The 18,129-nt window shown below is 33.0% G+C and overlaps 1 protein-coding gene across 14 annotated transcripts in view; it reads left to right on the top strand.

Annotated features, from left to right (window-relative positions):
• USP47 (ubiquitin specific peptidase 47) overlaps positions 1-18,129 on the top strand; it is a 116,158-nt gene that overhangs the window by 73,491 nt on the left and 24,538 nt on the right. For all 14 annotated transcript variants that reach the window (XM_065528545.2, XM_074014290.1, XM_065528542.2 and 11 more), the window contains 8 exons: positions 3,777-3,872; positions 3,963-4,115; positions 6,341-6,508; positions 13,093-13,224; positions 13,704-13,780; positions 14,341-14,396; positions 16,663-16,775; positions 17,504-17,608. In XM_065528545.2, the coding sequence (XP_065384617.1) occupies positions 3,777-3,872; positions 3,963-4,115; positions 6,341-6,508; positions 13,093-13,224; positions 13,704-13,780; positions 14,341-14,396; positions 16,663-16,775; positions 17,504-17,608 (900 nt within the window). The remainder of the gene's footprint in view (positions 1-3,776; positions 3,873-3,962; positions 4,116-6,340; positions 6,509-13,092; positions 13,225-13,703; positions 13,781-14,340; positions 14,397-16,662; positions 16,776-17,503; positions 17,609-18,129) is intronic.

Below are 18,129 nucleotides of genomic sequence, written 5' to 3'. Positions count from 1 at the left end.
CACTCTGGAATTATCAACATGGTACTCTGAATTAAATACTCTCAAATGAGCAAAACAAAAGCTGGTGTCCAAAAACTTAAGCAAAGAAATAGATTGAAAAAACAAAAACAATGCTGGAAGAAATGAAGTGGGAGTTCATCAAATTCAGGAAAGAAACAGAAGAAAAAGACAAAAATATCTTAGAAGTGAAGAATAAATTGCAAAATGCTCAAGAGAAAATAGAAAGAATGAAAATCTAATGAACGACACTGAATGGAAATGAAATTTTTGTAAAAGTAAGCAGGATCTCAGAAAAAAAAAATACTGAAAGAGAAGACCAGCAAAGGATGTCCAACATAATTGGAGTCTGTGAAGAAGAAAAATAAAACAGTGCAACAGAACTAATAGATAAACTATAATTCAGAGAAACTTTCTGGGAAAAAGGGAAATGTTAACTCTACCTTTTGAAGGACCTGGAATGATAAACTCTGAGATGTATTTTAGTAAACTATTAAAGATGAATTAAGGCCAGTCGCAGTGGCTCCCTGTAATTCCAGCACTTTGAGAGGCTGAGGCAGGAGGATCCCTTGAACCCAGGAGTTTGAGACCAGTTTGGGCAACATGTTGAGACGATGTATCTACAAAAAAAAAAAAAAACAAAAAAAACAGTGACCAGTTGTGGTGGCATGTGCCTGTGGTCCTAACTATTCAGGAGGCTACGGTAAGAGAATTACTTGAGCCAGGGAGTTCAAAGCTGCAGTGAGCCAGCACAGCGCTGTACTCCAGCCGTGGTGACATAGCAAGACCTCCTCTGAAAAAATAGATGAATTGGGCTGGTATCACATTTCAGAAGAACAACATGCAAATCCTGCCAACAGAGTAGCAATTTCCAGAAATTCAAGAAAGTACTAGCCAGGGGTTTGATAGCCAGGCAAGTTTTTCTTAATTATGACAGCTATAAAAAGACAAGTTTGAATATTCAAGAACTCATTGGATATTATATCCATGAGCCATTGAGGAGTTCATTAGAGGATGAGCTCAACCCAACCAAGAAATTACTGGGGCAGCTTCAGCAAAAGAACTGTGAGCACTTACTGTATTAAATTAAGGCCTAAATACAAGGGTGGGAACATGGGTAGCAGAATAGTATGAAATGTTACATGTTAGACAAAGTACAAATAATACCACTTTTCAGAAGGGGGAGTGAAAGGGAAAGCAGAATAAGATCACAGACTATTGTGTGGGTGGGAAATAAAGGAGACCATTTAAAACTGGCAGACACTGAAAGCTTAAGAAAGTAAACAGGGTGGGGGTGGGTGGGAAAAAAAGGGGTCCAAGGGCACTAACAAAACTATAAATGCAAAAGTAACTGTAGAATAAAATTACAAACCTTGCTAAATACCAAAAGAAAATTTAAGAAACAGCAAAGGAACACAATAAATATTACCTAATACACACAGTAATTACACAGTAGTGACCGAGATAGAACCAAGCATGTCAGTCATATCAAATATCAGTGGGTTTAAATAGCCTATTAAAAAGATTTTCAAGTTGGTTCAGAAAGCAAACATTAAAATTTGGTTTTGGCAGGAATCTAAGTGGATGTTAAAATCAAGGGTGGAAGATTTAGTAAGGCTCAGGATTTTTACATGGTCTCCAAGTATCTCCTTACAGATTACTTATTAGCCGCAAGGGTAAAAATAATAACTGTATAGTAGAGAGACTGGATGATACCTTGACCAGATAATTAAAGCTAATATCGCTAAAGAGAAAGTTAGGTACATCATGGCCTGTGACTGTGCTACCCTTAGAAGGGCACATCTTTGCTAATATCGTAGTAGCCTAGCAAGGAATGTATGAAATAAATCTAATAATGAAGAACATCAGACAAACCCAAATTGCAGAACATTTTATACAATAAGTGGCCTCTGTTCTTCAAAAAATATCAGTGTTATGAAAGAAAGGCAAACTCTGGAACACCTCCAGATTAAAGGAATCTCAAAAGACCAAACAAAATCTGTGGCCTTGGGATAGATTGTGTACTAAATGGAGAAAAATACATTATTAAGGTAATTGACAGAATTGGAATATGGATGATGAAAGTACTTTATCAGTATTAAAATTTCCAGAGTTTGATTACTGTTTGTTTAAGAATATCTTTATTCTTAAAAAGTTATATCGAAGTTAAGAGGCAAAGCATAAGGTGTAAACCTACTCTCAAATGGCTAAAACAAAGAATAATGTTGGGTTGGACGAGATAAAAGCAAAGTTGGCAAAAATGTTTAAAAGTTGATGAATATGAGTAAAGTATTTGACAGTTCTCTGTTCTTTAAACTTTTTTTTCCAAGTTTTAAATTTTTTTAAAAGATCTCTAGGTATTAACTATAAGCCAGAGACCAATACACACTCACCAAAGTAGAATTTGAGTTACATAATTGTCTCACTCTCCCTCTCCCCCCATCCTTTTTTGAATATTGAGTTTTTACCAGTTCGAATTACCACTATTTGGAAAGCCTGACATTTAGTATCAGTCTGTGTTAAGCTATAGATGTAATTTCTTTTAAAGCTTGTTTTTCTGTTGTGTTTTTATAGAACTTGCCTTTTTTCCCCTAAAATATGCCTGAGAGAAACAAACAACAAAAAAAAAACCATTTTCTAAATGTGTCCTTTGACCACCAATAAAATGCATGGTCATGTGGAAAAAAACCCAGCTGTTTGGTTTCTTCCCCACGTGTTTCCTTGTGTTCTGAGAACAAAATAGGGGATCAGATGGGTTTAGACACCTTTGAATATCTATGTCTTCTTATTTTTATCTTGTTCCACAGTGAGCTCTATCAAACATTATGTGGACAGTAGTTTTCTAAGCTTTGCCAGCTATTTTGCAGCGATGACCATTAAGCTCCTTTATCTTTTGAGGAACAGCTTGTCCTATATCAAAAGGAAAATATTTGAAGATACTTTGTCTTAATGATTCCATTTCTTTTAGTTTATGTGTAATATTTTCAGTAGTTCTGCTTAGCCCATGTGTGAAGAAAAGAGAGAACACATCAGATGAAATTTGAGATTATGCATCCAATCTTATATGCTACATTAACTAGTTTTTAATTGTGAAAAACCAATTATTAAAATAAAAATTAACTTTATGCCACTGATTCTTTAATAATATTTATATGAAGTTTCTTACTTCTGTTGTAATGCTGTATGGAGAAAAGAGAACCACATGGTTCTACCAAATTAACAATCCAGGAGCCTCATTGTACATTTCCAAATGGAGCAATGTCTCACACACACTGAGAAGGTTACACAGTGTTTTTCAACCTGGCAGATTACTGACTGATCCTAACTATGGCAATTAAGGATGCTTACATGATTTTTAAGTGTATGAAAAGTGTGAATTCTTTAGAGAGCATTGATATTTACTGTACAGTTTTAAATGCTTCCTTTTATAAGAAGATTGAAATGATGCATGCAACTGCTTTTCTTAGAAGTGTGGAATTACTTTTTATCTAAGGACTGAGGATTTTTTTAGAGATTATTTAGCCGAACACTGCAATGTAAAGTCAATGAAAATCAGGTTGAAGTGACTGTGATACTGCAATACTAAGAAAGACAAATCTTGTGTAGACTGAAATAATTTTTTTTGCTTAATTTTTATAGTGATTCCTTGGTACATTTTGAGTTTCTAAATTTCTAACCATTCTACTTATAACTGTTTTAGTAATTGCAGTCTTTTTTATTCAGGATTTTGTCATTAATATAATATTTTAAGTAATTATAAAACATTTTTTTCTAACTAGGAAGAAGCATTACATGCATTTATTCAGCCAGAGATTTTGGATGGCCCAAATCAATATTTTTGTGAACGTTGTAAGAAGAAGTGTGATGCACGGAAGGTAAATGCCATGTACAGATTAATACTTAGGAATCTGAGATAATATTCCATATTCTATAGGGTCTCCCCCTTTTTGTTTTTTGTTTTTTAGGGCCTTCGGTTTTTGCATTTTCCTTATCTGCTGACCTTACAGCTGAAAAGATTTGATTTTGATTATACAACCATGCATAGGATTAAACTGAATGATCGAATGACATTTCCCGAGGAACTAGATATGAGTACATTTATTGATGTTGAAGATGAGGTAAATATTTGTTATTTTAAAGTATTTTTCATTAATCCACATTAGTCAGTCATGTTTTTGAAAGAGCTGTTTGAGGTAATAGCACTGATGTCATTTAGACTGTCTTCTTGATGGAAACTTTTTCTTATTTTCTAATGCGGAGTTCAATAAAAGACTTACCTTTGTATAAGCTTTTCCTTACTGCATAAATTATATTTTAAATATTCTTGTTTGATCAGAGTAACTTATGATACTCTTTGAAAAGACAATAAGGAACTCAGCTTTGGAATTATTTCTTGAAGTTGAGTGATAATCTTATGTTTTATAATTTCATCATTGTTGAAACCAGCCTGAAGGTAAGCCATACTCATGTTTCTGATCCATAATAAATGCAGACAATGCCTATGATGGAATGAATGAACCAACTGAATAGCATGGGCTGAATTTCTTGTACCTACTTGCTATTTTGTATTTACTTACTATTTTGTCTGTTTTCCTTTTTTACTTTTTTTAATTTGAAACTTTAAATAATTTAGGCATAGGATTTTGAGTGACATATGATGTAATGCATATCAATTTCTTCCCGCACTTTGGCCTCCCAGAATTCTCTGGTTCCTCTACCCTTATTCAATGAAAGACTTATAATATTCCACTCTATTATTTTGGAAACTCTTCTGATTTTATTATGTGGAATATTTATAATCACTTAGGCTAATTATTTCAAAGTGATAAATCTTTATTATTCTCAGAATTACCCTGAAGCGTTTTTTTTGTTTTTTTTGTTTTTTTACTGAAACTGATTGCTATAGTTATAAAAAATGCCTTTTCCCAGGAGTTCAAAAATAATTTTAAACATTCACCAAGTTTTATTTAGTACTATTAAGTACTGTGAGGCAGTTTGGTATAGAAGAGCACATGTTTTAGGCCTAGCTAGATGTGGATTCAGATTCTTGTCCTGCTACTTGCTAGCCTCTTGACCTTGGATAATTCATATAACCTTTTGAGCCTCATTTCCAGGTGCCTTAGATGAAGTAGCTATTAATTGAATGGTAACTATGACCGATAACATTTTGAAAAGTTTAATTTAAAATAATGTCTCAGATACTTGTGCTTAAGCTAGGAAATCTACCCAAAGTGTGCCAGACTTTCAGAGGAGAGATAATCTTTATAGGATTTCTACTCAAATAGAGATCAGTAGTAGATTGGTCTTCTGCATATGCCTAATACATTTCTCATAAAGGAAAATTTTTTCCAAAGAAAGAAAACCTATATACGAAGCTTAGTACAAACTTTCTAGAGAATTCTAGGTTTAGTTCTTGGGACAAGAAATGTTTTGGCTCAGCTTAAGGAGTTTCAGGAATTACATCTCTCTAGACTTAATTCTATAGCTGGATTTCACCTCCATTTTTCCTTGAACCTAACCTTCTTGAGAGATGAAGACTGTATATTAGATGTAGTACCTACAACAGAGTTCCTGGCAAAAAGTTTGTGCTTATTGTGTATTGCTTGGTTTCACTCAAGAACTTCTATGCAATGCCTTACACATTTCAAAAGCCTGCATCTTAGAAAATTATCAAATTATTTAAATAAAAACATTTTTAGGGATGTATATAAAGTGTGAAAGAGGGGAAAGAATTGTTTGGGGATTTCTAACAAAGAGAATTCTTCAAATTAAATTTGTGTGAATGTGGTTTAAAAACCATAAAGTAGAAAAGCATAATGTGCTATAACCATTATATTTCTGCTTCCTGTAAAAAGACCGTAAAGTTCTTAAGGATAAATGCAATGTCTTGTTTCTCTTTCTAATTATCTATAATACCTAATGCACTGATAAACTGAGTTGAACTTTTTGTTCAAGAAAATAAATGATATTCTTTCATGATTTGAGAACACCAGAAGCTCATTTTGGAGCTCAGCTTCTCTGATTTTTTGGGTTTTGCTAAAAGAAATGATAATTTCAACCATTACATTGTAACAATAAACATAAATGAGGTTTAATAGAATTCTGAATCACTAAATTGTTGTATTAGAATTTTAAGGACATGATAGAAATGCTTTTAAAATATACTTTTGCTTGTTTAATTTTACTTAAGGTCTCACTTTTTAAGAGAAAATAAATATACTTAAAATATTTTTGGTAATATGTTAAATTGTGTGAAAATATTAGCAGTATATAGGTGCAAAGTTTTGTTGAGCATATTTTCTCTGTATTTGGTTTATAACTAAAATAATTATGTCTTATTAAGAAATCTCCTCAGACTGAAAGTTGCACTGACAGTGGAGCAGAAAATGAAGGTAGTTGTCACAGCGATCAGATGAGCAATGATTTCTCCAATGATGATGGTGTTGATGAAGGAATCTGCCTTGAAACCAATAGTGGAACCGAAAAGATCTCAAAATCTGGACTTGAAAAGGTACCTTTTATAGTTTTCATTTTTTAGTTGAAAGTGAGGATAATCTCTGACTTGCTATATAATTCTATAGCTGTTGTTACTGATAAAGTTCTCTTTAAAAGAAACTTAATTTCTGAAAGTTAAGACTTCTCAAGTATAGTTTTTTTTGTGCATATATATGTATATATATGTGACTATAATTAAACTTCAGGAGAAACTGCTTACAGGTAGGAACATTAATTTTTGGGAGACCATACTGTAACTGTCTAAGCAAGCTGGATGGTATAGAAAGGATGCCTAGTAGTTAAGAAACCAAGATTCTATTCTTGGTTTAGAATATTCTTATTCTAAGAATATCTAAACCAAAATTCTACTCTTAAAGGCACCTCTGCCTTTAAGGTTGCAGCAAGTATCTATAAATTTTGCCTGAGTTTTCTTATATAGAAAAGTAAAATGTTGGATTAGTCATTGATTTTTAAAAGTCTGGCCATGGAACACTTTATGAGACAATTAATAATAGATCTAATCTTTCTGAGTAGGGAAATGCCAAAGCCCCCACTCTTTCTCCCCTGTCCTGTAATAGTCCTCAAGACACTTTGAAAAATAATATAGTTCCATGGATTATCATTTGAAAACCACAGAATTGCATAATCTCTGGGATAGGATCTTGCCCCGGTGTCAATAACTTTAAGGGTTATTTTAGACCATTTTTTCCCACATATATTCTGTTTTATTGAGGGAAAGATTGTAGATAAAATGTCTTGAGCATGGTGTGACTAATAAACCACTAATGTGAAGACTGATCACTAACCCAAGTATTACAGAGTCATTAAATATAGGGATTTTTAAGGCAATATTTCAAAATAGAGTTTTACTTTCATAAAGTCTGTTTTTAGACCAAGGCCATTCTTCTAATTATCACCATCACCCTTTACCTTTTAAAATTATCTGTTTCATTCAGGGCAGACAGTTGAGCGGGGATTGCTATGTAATAAGTATATTGTAACTTAGTATAGAAACATGGCATTTTAGCAAGAGTTGGCAAACTATGGCTCAAGAGCCGAACCTGGGCTTTTTACATACACTGTGTTTTTACATACACTATAATTTCATCTGCAAATAAAGACAGTATTCTTCCTTTCCCATCTGCATGCCTTTTTCTTGTCTCACTGCACTGGGTGGGACTTCCAATGCAGTGTTGAATAGAGTGGTGAGGGAGAACATCCTTGCCTTGTTCCCAGTCTTCAGAGGAAAGCTTTCAGTTGCTTACCATTGAATGTAATGTTGACTTCCAGTTTTTTATATTCTTTTCCTACTTGGTTGAAAACTTTTATCATGAATGGGTATTGAATTTTTCCAGATTTTTTTTCTATGTCAGTTGATATGATCATGTATGTAATTTTTCTTCTTCAGCCTGAGTTGCATAGATTGATTTTCAAATGTTGAGCTGTTTTTGCATATGTGGAATGAATCCTGCTTTGTCATGGTGTGTATTTCTTTTCATACATTGTTGTTTTGATTTGCTAATATTTTGCAGAGAATTTTTGCATCTGTGTTCATGAGATGCATTGATCTGTAGTTTTCCTTTCTCATAGTGTCTTTATCTGCTTTTGGTGATGTTGGGCTCATGTGATAAGTTAGGGAATGTTCCCTCTGCCTTTATTTTTGGAAGATATTGTGGAGACTTGGTATTGTTTCTTAAATATTTGGTAGAATTCACCAGGGAAATTATCTGGACCTGGTGCTTTCTTTTTTAGAAAGTGATTAATTATTGATTCAATTTCTGGAATAGATACAGGGCTTTTCAGGTTACCTGTTTCTCCTTTGTGAGTTTTGGTGGTTAATGATTTTTAAGAAGTTGGTCTATTTTATCTGCGTTATCAAACTTGGAGGCATAGAGTTGTACAAAGTATTCCTTTATTGTCCTTTTAATTGTCCTTTAATGTCGGGGTGAACCTTCCTTCATTTCAGATGTTGGCAATTTGTGTCTTCTTTTTAATCTTGGTTAGCCTAATTAGAGATTTACCAATTGTATTGGGGTTTTTTTCTTCCAAAGGACCATCTTTTGGTTTTGTTCACTTTTTCTGTTGTTCTCCTATTTTCAATAATGATAAGGATTGCATTGAACCTATAGATCACTTTGTATAGTTTGGACATTTTAACAGTATTAAGTCTTCCAGTTCATGAACACGGGATGTCTTTCCATTTATTTGTGTCTTTAACTTCTTTCCTTGATTTTTTTTTTTTTTTTTTTTTTTTTTTTTGAGACGGACTCTTGCTCTGTGCCCAGGCTGGAGTGCAGTGGTGTGATCTTGGCTCACTGCAAGTTCTACCTCCCAAGTTCATGCCATTCTCCTGCCTTACCCTCCTGAGTAGCTGGGACTACAGGCGCCGGCCACCACGCCCGGCTAATTTTTTGTATTTTTAGTAGGGATGGGATTTCACTGTGTTAGCCACAATGGTCTTGATCTCCTGACCTCATGATCTGCCCACCTCGGCATCCCAAAGTGCTGGGATTACAGGCGTGAGCCACCACGCCCGGCCTCCTTGATGTTTTAAGGTTTTTCAGTGTATGAGTCTTCTGCCTCCTTGGTTAAGTTTATTCCTAAGAATTTTATTCTCTTTGATACTATTGTAAATGGAATTGTTTTCTTAATTTTCTTTTTGGATTGTTAGTGTTAGTGTAACAATAAATTGTTAGTATTTAGAAATGCAACAGATTTGTGTGTGTGTTGATTTTGTATCCTGCATTTTTTGCTGAATTTACTTGTTAGGGTTTTTTTTTTTTTTTTAATGCAGAATCTTTATTTTCTACATACAAGACTGTCATCTGTGAACAGAAATAATTTTTCTTCTTTGTTTCCTATTTGGATATCTTTTATTTCTTCTTGCCTGATTGCTCTGGCTAGGACTTCAGTACTGTGTTGAATAGAAGTGGTATGAATGGGCATCTTTGCTTTATTCCTGATCTTAGAGGGAAAGCTTTCAGTTTTTCACCATTTAATATGATGGTAGCTGTGGGGTTTTCGTATAAGACTTTCATAATGTTGAGGTAATTTCCTTCTATTCCTAGTTTGTTGAGTGTTTTTATCATGAAAGAATGTTTCATTTTGTCAGATACTTTTTATTTATCATTTGAAGTGATCCTGTGGTTTTGTTTTTAATTCTATTAATGTAGTGTATTACATTGATCACTTAGTCATGATGTATAATCCTTTAATGTGTTATTGAATTTGGCTTGCTAGTGTTTTGTTAAGGATTTATGCATGAATATTCATCAAAGAGATACTGTTCTATAGTTTTTAGTATCTTTGTCTAATTTTGGTATCAAAGTCATGCTGACCTAATAGAATCAGTTTGGAAGTTTTTCTCCTTTTTACTTTTTCAGAAAGTTTGAGAAGGATTCGTGTTAATTCTTTAAATGTTTGATAAAATTTTCTAGCAAAGCAACCTGGTCCTGGGGTTTTCTTTGTTGGGAGGTTTTTGATTACTGATTCAGTCTCCTTACTAGTTATAGATGTGTTCGGATTTTTTATATCTTCTTGAGTCAGCCTTCGTAAGCTGTTATGTTTGTAGAAATTTATCCATTTCTTCTAGGGTATCCAATTTGTTGGTGTATAATTGTTCATAGTAGTCTCTTATGATCCTTTTTATTTTTGTGGCTTCAGTATAATGTCTCCTCTTTCATTTCTGATTTTTGTTATTTGAGTCTTGTCTCTTTCTTAGCCTAGCTAAGGGTTTGTTAACTTTGTTGATCTTTTCAAAAAGCCAGCTCTTAATTTCATTTTTTTTTTTCTATTCTGTATTTCTGCTCTAATCTTTATTTCCTTCCTTCTGCTATCTCTGAGTCTAGTTTTTTCGTCTTTTTTTTTTTTTCATCCCCCCTCCCCAGCTTAGTTTGTTCTTCTATTTCTGGTTCCTTGTGGTATAAAGTTAGGTTGTTGATTTGAGATGTCTTCTTTTTTTTTTTTTTTTTTTTTTTAATGTAGGCATTTACATCTATAAACTTTCCTCTTTTGTTTCATTCCGTAAGTTTTGGTATGTTATGTTTTTGTTTTCATTTGTCTCAAGATATTTTCTAATTTCCTTTGTGGTTTCTTCTTTGACCCATTGGTTGTTTAAGAATGTGTTGTTTAAAACAATTTGCACATATTTGTGAATTTTCCGGTTTTCCTTTTGCTATTTATTTCTAGTTTCTCTTCTTCACTTTTAAAGGATTATTTCTCTGGCTATAGAATTCTAGGTTGGTGGTATTTTTCTTTCAACACAAAATATTTCATTACACTCTTCTTGCTTGCATGGTTTATAATGACAATGTGCTATAATTCTTATCCTTGTTCGTCTATAGGTAAGGTGTTTTTCCCCTCTGCCTCCCCTGAAGATTTTTTGTCTTTGGTTTTGTTCAGTTTGAACATGATATGCCTAAACATGGGAGTTTTTGTATTTTGTTGTTGTTTTGGTTTTTGGTTTATTGGGCAGGGTGGGTATTTATTGTTTGGTGTTGAGCTTCCAGGTCTGTTGCTGAGTGTTACCAGTTTTTGTGAATAAAGATTTATCAGAACACAGTCACTCTGGTTGTTTACATATTGTGTATGTCTGGTTTAGTACTATAATGACAGAGTTGAGTAGTTGCGACAGAAACCGTATGGCCTAGAAAGCCTAAAATATTCACTCTTTGACCCTTGCATTAGTGAGCCAGATGATCTAGATTTTAGTTCTTACTTTGCCATTAATAAACTGTATCACTTTGGGCAAATCATTTAATCTGTGTGCCTTTCAGTTGCTACATTTTGGAGGAATTTGGACTAGATGCTTTCTGTTCTACCCAGATTTAGAAATTTGTAATTCTATTTGCTAGTACTGTGTTTGAAGATGTATCCTCTTTTTATTAAGAGTAATGTATTACTTTGTTAAATAGTAGTTAAAGAGAAGAAAATGTTAGGACACGTTTTTGGGTAATTTTATTTACAAATTACTATGCTAGATTTGGATAAATGTACTTTACTTTCCTTACTACTTTTTAGCAGTGTATTTGATTTGAAACTGTTTTAGTTTACAAAACTAAAAAATTACGTTAGAACCCTTACTCTATCATGACTGTATTATCTTTTGCTTTAAAATAGATATATACAATTCTAATTTGGAAGGTGTTTCAGTCTTCTGAATATATCACCATTACTGTCGTCTAGAAGTTGCTACTATTAGAATTTTCCAGGAAGATAATTATGTTGGCTTTGATCATTGTGATGAAACTTAAAAAATGTATAGCTATTGGTTGGCAGGCTTTTTCTGTGTTTTTTTTTTTCTAAGTGGGGAGACTGCTTATCATAAGATATTGTTCATATCATTCAGTGATATCAAAATTTTGTCTAGTGTATTTACTGCATTCAAAGCATTTTAATTTAATAACATGGAGTTACCACATTTCATAAGGTGTTCAATGCTTTAAACACATTTTGGATTGCAAATAAATTCTGAAACTTCCTATCACCACTGTGATTAATTTTAGTTGTAGAAATAAAATCTGAACCACATAAACAAGTTTTCAGACATTTTCAAAATTTGTTCTAGAAATTTCACTAATTAACAATATATTGTGGTCAGTTTAAAGTTATTTTAAGATAAATTAGAATTTCTTAAAAATTATAGAAGGCTCTAAAATGCTTTTTAGGCAAAGAATAAAGAAGAGAAACCCTAGTATTTGTAGAAAAGTAAATAAAATAAAGCTTGTCCGTCATAAACTGGTAATCTTCTGATGTCAGACTGCCTTTTTAACCTCCTTACCTTCTCTGTTTTTGTCTTCCTACCTGTTCTTTTTTTGTGATAGAGTTACTGGTCTGCAAAGTCTCCAGTATCTCACACTGTCTTAGGAGTTGTGAAGTGCGTGGGCTTCTGAAAGAAAAGATTGTCTTAAATATAAAAACAAGTCATTATAAATGACCTCATTTTTTTAAACAAGTTGCCTCTTTTCTTGATTTTCTTCCACAAATACTTAAGTTTGCCTAAAATAATCTTTAGCTCCAAACTTTAAAGAATTGTTTGCAGTACAGGAAGCTAAAGAAACAATTTTAATTTACTGTAGATATAGTATAATTCAGGATTCATTCTTAATATAAGAGAGAGATAAATCAGTAGATCATGGTATCACAGATAATGCATAAATGCATTAGAAGATGTTCCAAATAATTATATTCCTCAGCTCTTTTGTAAAGGAAATAAAATTTGAATAAGAAACAGTATGTTACATGGGAATTTTTTTATCGACTGTGCATTTTAGAACAGCATTGTAATTAGCATCTGCTTCTGAAATGTTAGACTTACTTAATTTTTACATATGTAAGTTTGTATTTACAGATATATATGGTTTCAAAGGTTATAGCATAATTAAAATGTGAAAGAATGCACTGATGAAACTTGTGTAACTTGTGGTATATACAGTTATTTTATAACTTGCCATTTTTGTTTTGCCTTAGGGGAAAGTTGACCTATAATATATAGGACAACTAACCATGTTACTTCTCTGCATGTTAACAGAGAATAGGAAATACACAAATAAGGGTTGTGTTTTTCTTCTCCTCTGAGTTACTTTTATTTTTTCCCCTTAGAATTCCTTGATCTATGAACTCTTCTCTGTTATGGTTCATTCCGGGAGTGCTGCTGGTGGTCATTATTATGCATGTATAAAGTCATTCAGTGATGAGCAGTGGTACAGCTTCAATGATCAACATGTCAGCAGGGTAAGGAGGTGTCCTTTAAGATTATTACTCTGCAAGATGGGAGTAAGAATGCTTCTAAACAACAGTGAGTTTTATTAAGAATGAGTGAATCTGTCTGGTGGTACATCTTAAGACCCATATCAAATCTGTCTTTAATTTTTGCTTTTAGAAAGTTCTTGCATTTGTTTATTATTTCTTTGTTTTGCTTTGTTTTGTTTGGGGCTTGCTGAATATCTCCAGAGATAGACTACCAATTTTCCTCTGGGCCTGAGCCTTCATAGGTGCTACTTGTGCTTCACGTGTGATCAGGAATGCTAGAACTGACTGGCTGGTAAGCAGCCACTGATTATGATTAAATTTTGTGAATTGGTAGCTGTGTGAGCAATCATGAAGGTCTTTCAAAGCATTTAACTCTGAGGTTAAAGATTGAGTTACATATTGACATTAATGTGATAGTGTTATAGAATTTGCAAAAAAAAAATCATGTAACACATTTTCAGATAACACAAGAGGACATTAAGAAAACACATGGCGGATCTTCAGGAAGCAGAGGATATTATTCCAGTGCTTTCGCAAGGTAAGCAATTTCCTAATTTTCAGTGTTTAAAAGTTAGAATTAATTATAGCTTCTCAGTGTTTTTTATCATCAAAGATTTAACCAAGGGATTGACAAACTACAACCCATGAGCCAAATCCAACCTGCCTCCACATTTTGGAAATGAAGTTTGAACACTGACATAGCCATTTGTTTCTATATTATGTGTTAATGCTTTTACACTATAATAACATAGTTGAGTAGTTGCAGCACAGACCATATGGCCTGCAAAGCCTGTGATTTTTACTGTTTGGTCCTTGCTGGAAAAAACTTGCTGGCCCCTGACTTAACTGTTGTATGTAGACATTCCAGTACACAATTTTGTTAAAGACTTTATTACCAAGAAGAGATACGGAATCTTCTCTAAATGTGATTTTCCTCTTATCTGGAATGTTTTAAATCTGAATGTGTCTGTGAACAGTGGCATGATTTTCTAATTTTTTTTTAAAAAATCACGATTTAAAGTAAATATTTCATGTTTAGAAGTGGAATCTTTATAATCTACTTTTTATCCCTATTAATCTTTTTTATGTTTCTGCTAGTTCCACAAATGCATATATGCTGATCTATAGACTAAAGGATCCAGCCAGAAATGCAAGTATGTTTACCTATAGTTATTTGATTTTAATTTGTGTTATAAACTAATTTCTTTTCTAAGTATGCAAACCCAGATAACTACTTTTAAATGATAAGATAATTAAGTTGTTTTATGCCTGGAAGAATTTTTTACAAAGACTGTTATAAAATAATACCAACTGGTAAAGACCTTAAAAAAATGTTGTTGAATTATTTTTTAATATATGAAGAGACGAAACTACATTAAATAAATTGAATGTTTATTAGTAGTAAGATTATATTATGTGCAGTCTGATGTAGGGATCATAACATATTTGGAATTATTGCTTTTAAAATATTGCAGTGTTTGTTTTTTCTTGCTAATTTTGACTCAGGCTGTATTACAAATGTATGGGGGGGGTGTACAGATATATATACAGGTGATGTGTTTGCTCATAGTCTTTTCATAATTAAAAAAAGTAATCACAATCTTTGATTTCAATATATTTCCTTTGTTTAGAAACTACTGTTGCTGTTAGTAAATCTGTTTCAAGCATTATGTTTTTATTCACATTTTTGTAAACCCTCATTAGATGGTGAATTCAGTTGGTACAAGGCTTAGGACTTTGTCATCTTTTCACATAAAGTATATTTCAGGATCTGTCATATAGTAACATTCAATAATTTACTATGGAATTAATGAAAAAATAATTGGACATTATGTAAGTCATTTCAGAACAGAGATTTAAGAGCAGAAGTAGTCATTTGTACTGTATTATAAAGAAACTACCCCAAAGAGTAAGCTGTCCCAGGTCATAGCTATCTGGAAGTAGAGACAGTATTATAATTCATGTCCCTCATGTGGACCCAGCCTTCCAATAATGCAGTAACTCAGCCTTCCTTTACTCCTCCAACTCTAGTTTTGTTATAAAGCACCAGAGGGCGCTGTATTATATGATATGGAATATTTTTTAAATTAGAGTTCTTTCCTAGAAGCAACAGCTTTTACCTTTTACAGACACATGCTATTTTTGATAAAAATTATTTTCCCTTTTTCATGCCAAATAATCATTGGCTTCATCAAATGATGTCATCATTTCATATTGTCCCTTTGAATACTTTGAGTTACATATGAAGTTGTGATTATTAAGAAAAACTTTTGTAAAAATGATTATATGTGAGTCTATAATAATCATTTTTTTGCATGTAATTCTTTCTTTTAACTAATTGTTTAAAAGTAGCCTCACAAATTATATCAGGTTGTCTTCACATTGCTATAAAGAAATACCCAAAACTGAGTAATTTATAAAGAAAAGAAGTTTAATTGTCTCACGGTTCTGCAGGCTTTGCAGGAAGCATGATGCTAGCATCTGCTCAGCTTCTGATGAAGCCTCAGGGAGCTTTCAGTCATGTCAGACGGCAATACGGGAGCAGGCATTTCACATGGCAAAAGCAGGAGCAAGCAAGTTCTGGGTGTGGGGGAGGGGTGCCACACACTTTTAAATGACCAGAACTCATGAGAACTCAGTATCACAAAGACAGCACCAAGCCATGAGGGATCCACCCTCATGACCCAGACATCTCCCACCAGGCCCCACCTCCAGTATTGGGGATTACAATTCAACATGAGATTTGGGTGAGGACAGATGTCCAAACTATATCACAAATAATCATCACTTTTTGTATTCAAATGAATCTTGACCATATAGAGAGAAATCCAGTAGATGAAGGTGTGAGTTTTATGACTCTGTATTCTTTGGTTAGGAGGCAGGTAAACACTGCTTTGAGAACACGGGAAAGATAATAGTAAACAAATAGGTAGTATTTGGTAGCAGCAACAGCAGCAGCATTTATTAAGTTTTGTTGTATCTCAGGTAGTAACTTTATGGGGTAGATGATATTAATAAGCTGAAGAGACCTTTGTTGGAGAAGTAAACTTGCCCAGGGTTACACAGTTTGATGGGATGGCATGATTTGAAGTCAGAAATTATTCTATTTTCAAGTTGCAGAGAGCTTTTTCATTCTAAAATATTAATCCACGTATTGGAGTTGCTCTGGAGCCAAGAGCCATTTTGAATAAATACATGGCTCTTTAAAATATGAGACCTAACCATGTGTCCCTGTTAACTATCTCTTAACCAACTTTTCTGGACGAAGCTTGTTATCCAAGTTGAGAGAGGGATATAATGGAGATATATCTCCATGAGTGCTATAGTAGAAGTATATACCATGAGAGCATAGTGAAGCAGGATGAATAAAGGGAGCTCAGTTTCAGTGACACTGTTTTATCCTGTTTTTATTACTAATAGAATTTCTAGAAGTGGATGAATACCCAGAACATATTAAAAACTTGGTGCAGAAAGAGAGAGAGTTGGAAGAACAAGAAAAGAGACAACGAGAAATTGAGCGCAATACATGCAAGGTTGAATTCCATCATTTTATTTTTAATTGAAAGTGCTATCTTTAAGCTTAGTTAACTGCAATTCTAATGACTGACTCACTGGGTTGATTCTGTAGACAGTTATGCTATCATGATCATTGAACAGTGTAACCAACTATACTATAAAGGTAAAATTTGATTTGATTTGATTTGATGTGTAAAAACCCAGAAACACGTAGTGACGGTGCTCAGTGCTGGTGAAGCCACAGTTGAGGTAGACACATTCTCTTATCCTACTAAAAGAAAATAAATCAGTAAAAATTGGATAGAAATTGAGTAGTATTTATCAAGAACCTTAAGCAAAATCATATTTTAAAATATAATTTCTCTTATGGAATTATTATCTAATGAAATAATCATAATTACTGTAATACTTTGATTACAGGGATATTCATTATAGCATTTTCCAAATTAGGGAAAAATTGGAAACAACCCAAATGTATATCAGTAGGGGAATGATTACATAAACATGATACATGCCTATAAGGAAACATACAGTTGTTAAAAGTAATGTTTTTGAATTTTTGTATGGTGTGAGACATAATCAGTGTCAAGTACTAAGTGAGAAAGGATAGAAGAAAGAATGATCTCAATTATGTTCTTTTAAAAAATTAGAGTACTTTGACAATTGGGAAAAAATGCTGTCTACAGAAGAATTGAACTTTGACTCTTGAACTGCAGAGTTGATGATGATATTTTACATTTTCTAGATAAAATTATTCTGTTTGCATCCTACAAAACAAGTAATGATGGAAAATAAATTGGAGGTTCATAAGGATAAGACATTAAAGGAAGCAGTAGAAATGGCTTATAAGGTATGTTTAACTGCATCATTGGCATTTACTTACTAATACAACAGTATTAACATAATTTCCCAATTTTTTATTATGGATAGTAGTTATATAAACACTGGCAGTAACCTTGGTAACCAGTTAATTTATCTCTTACTGAGTATATTTATACCTCTCCTTTGGAGCATAGTCAGTTGATTTTGAAAATTTTCTCTCTCTGGAAGCCATTTAAACTTTCTAGATCCCAGAATTAAAATTAGAAACAGAATGTTTATTTGCTCTTTCTGTTCATTTAACATACATTTCTTGAGTGTTTACTGTATGAAACATTAGCGATATTAGAGTGAATAAGACAACATGAGGTGTTAGAGATACGAAAGTGAACAAGGCGTGGTCACTGCCTTCATGGAGTTTACAATCCATTGGAAAGAACAGACAAAACATATGTAAACATCACAATTTGCAATTATTTTATTATTTAGATGCTGTAAATACATTAGTATTAAATTGAGAAAATTTATTTTGAGACTTTAACCATGAGAAAG

This window comes from Macaca fascicularis, chromosome 14, assembly GCF_037993035.2.
Source record: "Macaca fascicularis isolate 582-1 chromosome 14, T2T-MFA8v1.1".
Classification (NCBI taxonomy): Eukaryota; Metazoa; Chordata; class Mammalia; order Primates; family Cercopithecidae; genus Macaca; species Macaca fascicularis.
Note: the sequence above shows the minus strand (reverse complement) of the source record. Positions and strands in the feature narration are given on the sequence as shown.